General features: G+C 51.3%; 1 protein-coding gene across 1 annotated transcript in view; it reads right to left on the reverse strand.

Annotated features, from left to right (window-relative positions):
- Window positions 1–12,053, reverse strand: part of LOC135057134 (uncharacterized) — a 231,732-nt gene that overhangs the window by 125,448 nt on the left and 94,231 nt on the right. Inside the window, 3 exon segments of the mRNA XM_063963030.1 lie at window positions 852–1,485; window positions 1,637–1,734; window positions 10,687–10,765. Of these exon segments, the coding sequence (XP_063819100.1) occupies window positions 852–1,485; window positions 1,637–1,734; window positions 10,687–10,765 (811 nt within the window).

Below are 12,053 nucleotides of genomic sequence, written 5' to 3' on the forward strand. Positions count from 1 at the left end.
GTGAGTGCTAAGGAAGAAGCCCCGCCCCCTCAGCGGCGGGCTTCTGTCCCGCATTTATGTGTAAAAATAATGGCGGGGGCTCATGCATATATACAGTGCCCAACTGTATATATGCTGTTTTAATGCCAAGAGGTTCAAAATTGCTGCCCAGTGCGCCCCCCCCTGCGCCCTGCACCCTACAGTGACCGGAGTGTGTGGGCTAGTGTGGGAGCAATGGCGCACAGCTGCAGTGCTGTGCGCTACTTCATATGAAGACTGGAGTCTTCTGCCGCCGATTTCGACGTCTTCTTGCTTCAGAACACCGGCTTCTGACTTCGACTAAGGGTGCGATCCTGTGTACGATCCCTCTGGAGCTAATGGTGTCCAGTAGCCTAAGAAGCAAGGACCTAACTTCTGTGAGTAGGGCTGCTTCTCTCCCCTCAGTCCCACGTAGCAGAGAGTCTGTTGCCAGCAGAAGCTCTCTGAAAATAAAAAACCTAACAAAATACTTTCTTTCTAGCAAGCTCAGGAGAGCTCACTAAGTAGCACCCAGCTCGTCCGGGCACAGATTCAAACTGAGGTCTGGAGGAGAGACATAGTAGAAGGAGCCAGAGCACACCAGTATCCAAATTCTTTCTTAAAGTGCCCTGTCTCCTGCGGAGCCCGTCTATTCCCCATGGTCCTTACGGAGTCCCCAGCATCCACTAGGACGTTAGACAAATAGGGGCTGACGTTTCCTGACTCCCACACTGGGCAGACACATTTCTCTCATTAGTTTGACTTGACAGAGGAGGGTGTAGGGGAAGAGACTTCTGTAATGACTGAGCAAGGAAAATATGTGACTCTTTTCTGTAATGAGGATTATTACTCACCTGTGCTAATATCTGTAGGGATTACCTCCTCCTTACACTTCTGATCTCCCCTCACATACGTCTCTTCTTCTCCCTCTGTATCTTCTACCTTCATATAAGTCACATACGTCTCTTCTTCTCCCTCTATATCTTCTGCCTTTATATCAGTCACATACGTCTCTTCTTCTCCCTTTATATCTTCTGTCTTTATATCAGTCACATACGTCTCTTCTTCTCCCTCTGTATCTTCTGCCTTTATATCAGTCACATACGTCTCTTCTCCCTCTATATCTTCTGCCTTCATATCAGTCACATACGTCTCTTCTTCTCCCTCTATATCTTCTGCCTTCATATCAGTCACATATGTCTCTTCTTCTCCCTCTATATCTTCTGCCTTCATATCAGTCACATCCGTCTCTTCTTCTCCCTCTATATCTTCTGCCTTCATATCAGTCACATATGTCTTTTCTTCTCCCTCTATATCTTCTGCCTTCATATCAGTCACATACGTTTCTTCTTCTCCCTCTATATCTTCTGTCTTCATATCAGTCACATCCGTCTCTTCTTCTCCCTCTATATCTTCTGCCTTCATATCAGTCACATACGTCTCTTTTCTCTCTATATCTTCAGCCTTCATATCAGAAAGTTGGTCACCCTGAGTAAGAACAACAAAATAGCACTTTAGTAATGTCTGATTACGTTAAGACTAAACAACAGAATATCACAGGATAGGATACACAGCTTCTCTATAGATGATACAGTGACAGTCACTTTGGTATAATGGAGACACCCAAAATCTCACCTACCTGATCCTCCTGTGGGATCCGGTGATTTTCCTCTGTAAAATCCTGGGAATACAGAGCACAGGGACATCTCTCTGGGGTATCTCTGTTACTGGGCCCACCTGTAGGAGACACACAGTGACTGAGTACAGTGTATATAAGGAGATTTATGGTAAGAACTTACCTTTGTTAAATCTCTTTCTGCGAGGTACACTGGATTCCACAGGGAATAACATGGGGGTGTAGAGTAGGATCTTGATCCGAAGCACCAACAGGCTAAAGCTTTGACTGTTCCCATACATAGCGCCGCCTCCTCTATAACCCCGCCTCCATGCACAGGAGCTCAGTTTGTTAACCAGTCCAATGCAGTAGCAAGTAAGAGAGACGACAACAGTTAGTAGCCACAGACATCACATTCTCAAGACAGGAGAAAGTATCAGCTGCTAATGCCATACAAACCCAAAGAAGCTAAGTGCGTCAGGGTGGGCGCCCTGTGGAATCCAGTGTACCTCGCAGAAAGAGATTTAACAAAGGTAAGTTCTTACCATAAATCTCCTTTTCTGCAGCGGGGTACACAGTATTCCACAGGGAATAACATCGGGGATGTCCTAAAGCAGTTCCTCATGGGAGGGGACTCACTGTAGCGGGCACAAGAACCCAGCGTCCAAAGGAAGCATCCTGGGAGGCGGAAGTATCGAAGGCATAGAACATTATGAACGTGTTCACTGAGGACCACGTAGCAACCTTGCACAATTGCTCAAGGGTCGCACCACGGCGGGCCGCTCAAGAAGGTCCAACCAACCGAGTAGAATGGGCTTTAATGGTAGCAGGAGCTGGAAGGCCAGCCTGTACATAAGCTTGTGCTGGAGCCCGGATTGCTTGTTTGATGAGTGGAGGTGAGCTTACAGTGACTGTTCCCCCTCCAGCCAGTCCGATGGAGTGTGACGAGAGACAGGTGCATACTGCGGAGAGAGTCACATGCATGTCCAAACAGCCCCTACACAATATGTGGAGGCACCTGCAGCCGGTCCACGTGGGACCCCTGCAGGGGGAAGGCCTAAGAGACTCTGGGTCCTCAATCACTGTAGTGAAGTAGAAGATCATGCTGCAGTATTGCAGGGTCGCACTGCCAAGATCACCCTGGCAAATGGAACGGAGAAAGAGGTTTCCATGGCAAGAGTCTACCTGGACTGGGGAGCTGGACCAGAGTTGTGAGAAGTTGCCGTCATGGATGGTCTCCCAACTGATGTGGTCCTAGGAAATGATCTGGGTGGTAGGATCATCACCACGTTTACTGGCGCCATTTCCCGGAGTCGAGTTCCACAACCACCGTTGACATCAGCTACTCCAGCACAGCCCAGAGGAAAAGACTACAGCTGCTAGACAACTGCCAGCACAGCCAACTACAGCATCAACCAGCCCAGAGGAAAAGATTACAGCGGCTAGATTGGCACATCGACCCCGCATGCCTTTTGCCTCTGGTATGCCTACGTCCCCTAGCAACACAGTGGATGTTGGTTCCTGCTCGTTTGATCCTGTGGGGGTGCCCAATGATGCTCCTGACCCAAGTGGTTTGCCAACTCCGGCGGTGAGAATGAGAAACCACACTGACTTTTCCGTGACTGACCCCTACCAGACTGACCCTAGTAGTCCCCACCTGGATCCCCCTGTAGAGCATCCCAATTTAGGAGAGATTGAGGGCCGCAGGCAGGAGTTTAGGGAGGCTCAACTCTCTGACTCATCCCTGACAGGCATGAGGCGCCAATCTGGCAGCAGCCTTGACAGGCTTGGGGCAGGAAGTGTGACCTGGCGGGAAGGGTTAAGGTACAGGGTAGCCAGGAAACTGGGAGGGGATAAGACCAGATAGGGAACGTGTCCAGCTGGTCCCCCCAGGGAACTTTCTGCGCAACCGGTGTCAGTTGCCAGCGAAACCCCTTTGGACAGCCACTCAGAGATAGACTGTACCCTGAAGTGCCTGACACAGAGCTTACCCTGGTCTGGAATGTCGGATGACGCACAGACCAACTGTAATGCTGGTGCCATGCATTGGCAGATGGGGCACTCCAGCGGTTGTGTTGTCTCTGGACCTCTGCCCATAGAACCCTTACAGCAAGGTGCTGTGGACTTAGTAGGTCCCCTGCCTGTGCGCAGTAGATCGGGGAAGACACGCAGCTTCCCTGTGGTGGATGCCACGCAGGATCCCGAGGCTGGTGATCTGGCCGCCATCACTGTGGTACAGGTAGCAAACGAGGAGATAAGAGCAGACCTAGGTGACATGGTAGGTTTCCCGAGTCAACAGAGAGGGCAGGTCTGACAGTTAGGCCACACAGTTGCCAGACAGGAATGACAGAGGTGGAGTGCCTGTGGCACCATGTGGGAGGAGACAGGGTTACGCCCAAAGCAGAGGCGACCAGAGGCTGTCCCCGGCCCACATCACCCAGACAAGTACTGACCTTAGAACCTGTAATGCCCTACGGACATGTTGTCTCCGACTTTAGTTCTGTAGTGAACCCCCTTACAGAGATGACTAGGAAGGGCATTCCCAAGTCAGTGGGCTTTGCACCGCTTGATGGCATCCCAGTCATTGAAGGAGGCTCTGGTTCCCCCTCCAGTGCTGATGGCGCACATTCTTGACCAGGACTGTGTGGTACGAACTACTGCACCACTGCACGGACTGAGCCAGGAGGAGCCATATGGACAGGAATACCCTGTGGCCTGTTTGAGCAGAATACTGCTATGGTGGGAGGTGGTGTATGCCACAATTGGGACACCTTGGGTGGCACTTGTGTGTACACTAGACCAGTTTTTACTCTGCTTGTGTAACTGGCCCACCATGGTGGTGACTTTCCACCCACCTGTTAGGTGGCTGCAACCTACCTTGGGGAGATTTGACAGACTGTTGTGGTAGAGACTTGGACTTCATGTGAAATACTTGAACATTGTGTACCCACGAAGAAATGCCCACTGCACTATGGATGAACTGTCTAGGTCAGAACCTAAGCCCCCCAGATAGCGTCCCCTTTAACCCAAGAGACTGCAGGACAAGGAGCCAAATCGTTGGGACATGGCTCCCTATTTTTCCCGCTTGAATTGGAGGGGGAGGAGTGTGGCCAGAGAGACCAACCAGCCACACGTGTAATGGCGGCCGCGGCACTGAAGGGGTTAAGCCTCAGCTGCCAGGCGCCATTTGGACAATGAGCACAAAGGAACACTTGGCTCTTGGCACCATGCACTATACATGACTAAATGTATGTTTAATAATGTGTCTTAATATGTTATATTGCTGCGCTGTGCGTAGTTGGAGAATTATGGACTGCACGGTTATAGAACTGCATGGGCAGAGCACTTATGAGAAAAGTACAAGGTATTTTGTTTCTAAAAGACCTTGACCTTGAGACACGTTTGCATAGGAAGTCATATGTTAATTGTCCTAGCTAAAGCAGGGTGTCGATTAGCAGGCCTTTTGGTGGGCAAACATTCTCTTTCAGGTACAAACTAAGGTTTAGAAAGAAGACTGTGATTTCAGCATCTCCTCTGGTGTGATAAGTCAAAACTGGTTTTGCATGGAGACACAAGTGGCTGCTAAATCAGATTGTGCTTTACGAATGCAAACTAGTGGGTTTCGTTTAACAACAGTTTGATGTAACATTTCTTAGGCTGCATTATCTAGGATGCAGATTCATGTTTAACTTATAAGAACGTTGTCTATGTGTGAGAGGATGAATGCAATTGAGATTCAAGTTATATTTACATTTGTGAAAGAGACAGGAACATGGTAATCAGATGGTGTTTGGGGAAGCCACTGGTTTGGTTATATATGAAGAGGAGCAGGAATGTGCTTTATCTAATTCTTAACTTTTGAAATGTAACCAGTGATCGCGCTGAGCAGAAAAAATTGTGGGTCCCGGGGACCCCTCACTTTAAAAAATTGGGGTCCTACTTCACAGTTTCTGGGTCCCATAGCAATGTATGCTTTTGAGCTCCCCTTATGCCTCCCCACATAGCATTAGACCACCCCACATGGTAGACAGCAGTTATGGCAGTATTGCGGGGCAAATGGGGGGTTAGGTGCAGGAAGTGCTGTAGGCAGTGTTAGGGGTAGGGAGGCATCAGTACCCAGGATTCGGTGAGTCCTGCTCCCCGTCAACTTTTAAGATCAGCTTCTCTGTGTCCTTGTTGAAGCCCTACCGCTATAACACGAGGTGTGTGCGTATGCTGGGCACTGCTTTGGTTTGGGGATTGTTTGTGTCTATGCTGAGCACTGTGTGTGGATATGGGAGTTTGTTTGCTGGTCACTGTGTATGGGGGGATGTATCATAGGCACTGTGGGTATGGAGTACCCATATGCTAGGCGCTGGGGGGGGGGGGGGTGTATAATGAGCACTGTGTGGGTATGGGTGGTGCGTATGATGGCCAGTGTGTGGGTATAGAGGGTGCTATGAGCATTGTAAGTGTGTATAATGGGCACTGTGTGGCACGGGTGTGCGTACGATAGGCGCTATGTGACATGGGTGTGCGTATGATGGGTGCTGTGTGGCATGGGTGTGCGTATGATGGGTGCTGTGTGGCATGGGTGTGCGTATGATGGGCGCTGTGTGGCATGGGTGTGCGTATGATGGGCGCTGTGTGGCATGGGTGTGCGTATGATGGGCGCTGTGTGGTATGGGTGTGCGCATGATGGGCGCTGTGTGGTATGGGTGTGCGCATGATGGGCGCTGTGTGGTATGGGTGTGCGTATGATGGGCGCTGTGTGGTATGGGTGTGCGTATGATGGGGTGTGTATACTGGGCATTGTGAATAATGAGCACTGTGTGGGTATGGGGGTGTTTATAATGGGCACTGTGTGGGTATGTGGGACAGAATGGGTGCAGTAGAGGTGGAAGGGGGTAGGATAGGTGCAGTACTGGTAGCAGGATTTGAGCAGTAGTGGTAGCATGGGGCAGGATGGGTGCAGTAGTAGTAGGGGGTAGGATAGGTGCAGTAGTGGTAGCAGGGGGCAGGATGGGTGCAGTAGTGGTAGCAGGGGGTAAGATAGGTGCAGCAGTGGTAGGGGGCAGGATCGGTGCAGTAGTGGTAGGGGGTATGATAGGTGCAGTAGTGGTAGCAAGGGGTAAGATAGGTGCAGCAGTGGTAGGGGGCAGGATGAGTGCAGTAGTCGTAGGGGGTATGATAGGTGCAGTAGTGGTAGCAGGGGGTAAGATAGGTGCAGCAGTGGTAGGGGGTAGGATAGGTGCAGTACTGGTAGCAGGATGGGAGCAATAATGGTGGTAGCAGGGGCAGGATGGGTGCAGTAGTAGCAGGGGGCAGGATGGGTGCAGTAGTGGTAGCAGGGGGCAGGATGGGTGCAGTAGTGGTAGCAGTGGGTAAGATAGGTGCAGTAGTGGTAGGGGGCAGGATGGGTGCAGTAGTGGTGGTAGCAGGGGGCAGGATGGGTGCAGTAGGGGGTAGGATAGGTGCAGTAGTGGTAGCAGGGGGTAAGATAGGTGCAGTAGTGGTGGTAGCAGGGGGCAGGATGGGTGCAGTAGTGGTGGTAGCAGGGGGCAGGATGGGTGCAGTAGTGGTGGTAGCAGGGGGCAGGATGGGTGCAGTAGGGGGCAGGATAGGTGCAGTAGTGGTAGCAGGGGGTAAGATAGGTGCAGTAGTGGTGGTAGCAGGGGGCAGGATGGGTGCAGTAGTGGTGGTAGCAGGGGGCAGGATGGGTGCAGTAGTGGTAGCAGTGGGTAAGATAGGTGCAGTAGTGGTAGGGGGCAGGATGGGTGCAGTAGTGGTGGTAGCAGGGGGCAGGATGGGTGCAGTAGGGGGTAGGATAGGTGCAGTAGTGGTAGCAGGGGGTAAGATAGGTGCAGTAGTGGTAGGGGGCAGGATGGGTGCAGTAGTGGTGGTAGCAGGGGGCAGGATGGGTGCAGTAGTGGTGGTAGCAGGATGGGTGCAGTAGTAGTAGGGGGTAGGTGGTGATTCACCACATAACCTGTGGTGATGGGGAAAAACACAGCCGACCACAGCTCCAGCCCCCCTCCCTCCGAAGACGCCAGCCAGCCAAGGAACCTTTACAGCGCCTGCAATTACTGACCACTTAGTCTCCCTGCGGGAACCCCGGACACCAGTCAGCAAACCCAGGCATAGTGACTGACACGGCCGTGACTAACACGCGTCACGGCCGCAGCTATACATTACCGCCACCAAGTTCACCGGGTCTCCATAGCGGACAGACTCACGGGATTCGAGCGCACCACGTCAGCAGGAATCGGCGTCCGTGATCTAGTGGCTAAAGCTGGGCAAAGTGACTGGGGCTTCCCGCGGTGCCGTCTGAGGCAGTGTCCGCGCTGCCGCTCTTGCTTTGAGAGAACACATCAAAGGCAAGAGCGGCAGCGCGGCCACTGCCTCAGACGGCACCGCGGGAAGCCCCAGTCACTTTGCCCAGCTTTAGCCACTAGATCACGGACGTCGATCCCTGCACATTGCCAGCACCTCTCATCCCTGTGACAACCCCCGCCCCGCCCGATACACTTACAGACACCGCGAGTCAGCCGGCATCCGCATTTAGCCAGGCGCCAAAGAGGAGGGGGAACTGGCTCCACCTCCTCTTTCTAGCATTCACCACGAGGCCAGCATGTCAATCAAACAAATCCCCCTTACGGATTCGCGGAATGAGGAGCGCGTCCCCGGGGACCCTCCCACTTTGTATACTGGAGTCCCGTGTCTTCAAAAACGGGTAAAAAACGCGCCATAGCGCGTTTTTGCGATCACTGGTAACTTGTATTTATTTATATTTTGTGCGATAACCCGATTGGTTGGAGAAGACAGGGAGAGCTTACCCCCCTGTGGTACTGTGTGCAGAATTGAGATAAAAAGAGGAAGCCTGTGAGCCTCCAGTGTATTGTACCAACTACTTTCTGCTGTAACATCTTGCTGTATTGCTGAGTCTTTTTGAAGGCTGTATTTAGCAAATAAACATCTGCCTCAAGAAGACCGCTTCATCTTGTGACCAGCAGGGCTAGGCGAAACCTAGCTCCGTTTTCCTCCTGTCCAGGCTGTAACCAATGTCTCCAAGCTCCGCCTTCGGCCTGCAACCATGTTGTGCTTGGGCAAGCAACGTTTGGGGATTTGTCAACACCACACAGGTGTGGTAAGGCGGCGTGTCGATGCATACAGAGCATAACCGTGGTTCCAAACGCCACGGCAGGTTAGGAGTGTGGTGGTGGCAGCGTAAACCCGCCCACTGTGCAGTAGGTGGAGTCAGTAACAGGCGGTTACTGACGGTAAGCGGGAATCCCCATGTGGCCAGGTCCAGCATGACCTAAACATCCATTCTGTGTACTAGAGACGGGACGCAAAAGAGGTGAGGGATTTCGTACGGGACCGTCCGGTCACAAGTATAGATAGACTTCAAGCAACCCTCCACACGCTTATTCGTCGGTTCTTTCAGAGAAGTGACGGTAGTGACAGGCAGAGCAGAGGAGACCACCAGCCGTGCGACTTCCGAGTCCACCGGAGGGGGTGTTTCCAAATTTTATTTGAGGTGTAAACTTCTTCCCTGGATTTTCCCAGGATTCCTGACGTATGTCAACCAAATGGTCAGAATGAGTAAAACAGCGTATTTAACAATGTAGAGAAAGTAGCCCAAGGTGGGTCTTGTTGAGCCCCCTTTGCTAAAACCTGACTGGGGGGTAAAGAACTCCCAGCGCTGGAGCCCTCAGCTGCAATATTATCCACTAAGGGGTCCGTGACGTCATCACCGCGACTGGCGGGATCAGCCACGGAACTGTCGCAACTTGTAGCCGACATGATAAGAGGGCAACACAGTACAATAAATGCAGATAATTGTCCCAAACAAAAAACCCTGTAAAGTGTACTGCACAAACAGAGGATTAAAGGGGTACACCGTGACTGAAAAGCAGAGAGAAAAATACTATACAAGTATATTCTGTGAAAAACAACTATATTAAGGAGAAACCATGACACACTTAGCCCCCTCAGGATATAGAATATAGAGATAGCACAATGTAGAAACCACCCAGCAGCTATATGCACACACACAGTCACATATAGAATGCAGGAATTATGACAAACAATAAAACTGCACTGGACTAGCAATACTAAGTAAGGCTAGATATATATATATGTCACAAGATATAACAATGCACAGTAAGACCGGATGTATATCACAGGGAACTTGTACCAAATGACCCTGTCACAATGCACTATTAACTAACACTGCCAAAAGACATGTAGAATACTTAAGTGTCCTGCAAATGCACAGCGCTGACTACAGAGGAGGTTTTGCCCCTTGCAGTCCAAGAGCAGCTTCAGCATGAGTGATGGTGCCAAAGCTGCAGCAGGGAGTCAATGAGAGAGAAGAAATGCAGCTCCAGGGCAGGAACATCTATATAAAATGGCACCCGGAGCTGGGTTAGAGGCTACAGGCCGGAGCCATATCCCCTTGCTGGACTTCCCCCACCAGGTACTGCGGGCCCTGACAAACGGGTTAATACCCAATCTGTGCCCTTGCCCTGCTGGTCTAGTGTGGTCCCTGTACTACCACAGTGCCCACGCCAGCACGCCATTTACAGACCGCACCGGATCGCGGTTTGCGGCGGGTCCCGCCTGGGGGACCCTCTTACCTCCTCCCTGTCTGCAGCCACGCGATCCCGGAGAGCTGCGAGTGATATATGTCCATTGTCAGGAACCGAAGCCCATCACCGCAAGTACCCGGCAACCAGGACGCGGGAGTATGCGGCGCCGCCGGGGGAGGTGAAGGGGCCGCAGCAAGTGATAGCAAACTGACCTTGAAGTCTTCTTTCTTCAGTAAAAATTGCACTTTTCAGGGCTGCTGGAGCAGCCCTACCTGTAAGCTCCAGTGCCTGGAGGAGGGGATATAGAGGAGGCGGCGCTATGCATCCTGGGAACAGTCAATGCTTTAGCCTGTTGGTGCCGCAGATCAAGATCTTACTCTACACCCCCATGTTATTCCCTATGGAATACAGTGTACACCGCTGCAGAAATGTGCTCATCAAGTGTATATAGGGCCCCCAAACCTGCTCTCCCCTGTACAATACATGGCAGTCTCCTCTTACCCAGTGATGTGAGGGGCTGGTGATTCTCCATCATCAAGTCCTTGTACAGACCCCTGTGTTCCTCTATATAATCCCCCTCCTACATGGAGAGATAGACAGTGACATCCTGACACCTTATAGGCACCTGCCACACACAGTGATACACACTACAGAAAAATAACATCCTCACAGGTTATCCTGACATTCTCTTAGTGTTATGTTAGTCAATGTGAATATAAGGAGACGCTACCTACTACCACAGTGTATACACAAAGAGCAGAAATCTGTAGTTGTATGGGCGCCGGTCACGTCACTACATCTCATGTGCTCCAACTGTGAGAGGACCGTACATCATACAGACACTGCAGGGTCACTGCATCTCATGTGCTCCTATTGTGAGGGGACCGTACATCATACAGACACTGCATGGTCACTGCATCTCATGTGCTCCTATAGTGAGGGGACAGTACATCATACAGAAGCTGCAGAGTCACTGCATCTCATGTGCTCCTATTGTGAGGGGACCGTACATCATACAGACACTGCAGGGTCACTACATCTCATGTGCTCCTATTGTGAGGGGAGCGTACATCATACAGACACTGCAGGGTCATTACATCTCATGTGCTCCTATTGTGAGGGGACCGTACATCATACAGACACTGCAGGGTCACTGCATCTCATGTGCTCTTATTGTGAGGGGAGCGTACATCATACAGACACTGCAGGGTCACTGCATCTCATGTGCTCCTATTGTGAGGGGAGTATACATCATACAGACACTGCAGGGTCACTGCATCTCATGTGTTCCTATAGTGAGGGGACCGTACATCATACAGACACTGCAGGGTCACTACATCTCATGTGCTCCTATTGTGAGGGGACTGTACATCATATAGACGCTGCAGGGTCACTGCATCTCATGTGCTCCTATTGTGAGGGGACCGTACATCATATAGACGCTGCAGGGTCACTGCATCTCATGTGCTCCTATTGTGAGGGGACCGTACATCATATAGACGCTGCAGGGTCACTGCATCTCATGTGCTCCTATTGTGAGGGGACCGTACATCATACAGACACTGCAGGGTCACTGCATCTCATGTGCTCCTATTGTGAGGGGACCGTACATCATACAGACACTGCAGGGTCACTGCATCTCATGTGCTCCTATTGTGAGGGGACCGTACATCATACAGACACTGCAGGGTCACTGCATCTCATGTGCTCCTATTGTGAGAGGACCGTACATCATACAGACACTGCAGGGTCACTGCATCTCATGTGCTCCTATTGTGAGGGGACCGTACATCATACAGACACTGCAGGGTCACTGCATCTCATGTGCTCCTATTGTGAGGGGACCGTACATCATACAGACACTGCAG

The sequence above is a fragment of the Pseudophryne corroboree genome, chromosome 3 (genome assembly GCF_028390025.1).
Source record: "Pseudophryne corroboree isolate aPseCor3 chromosome 3, aPseCor3.hap2, whole genome shotgun sequence".
Taxonomy (NCBI): Eukaryota; Metazoa; Chordata; class Amphibia; order Anura; family Myobatrachidae; genus Pseudophryne; species Pseudophryne corroboree.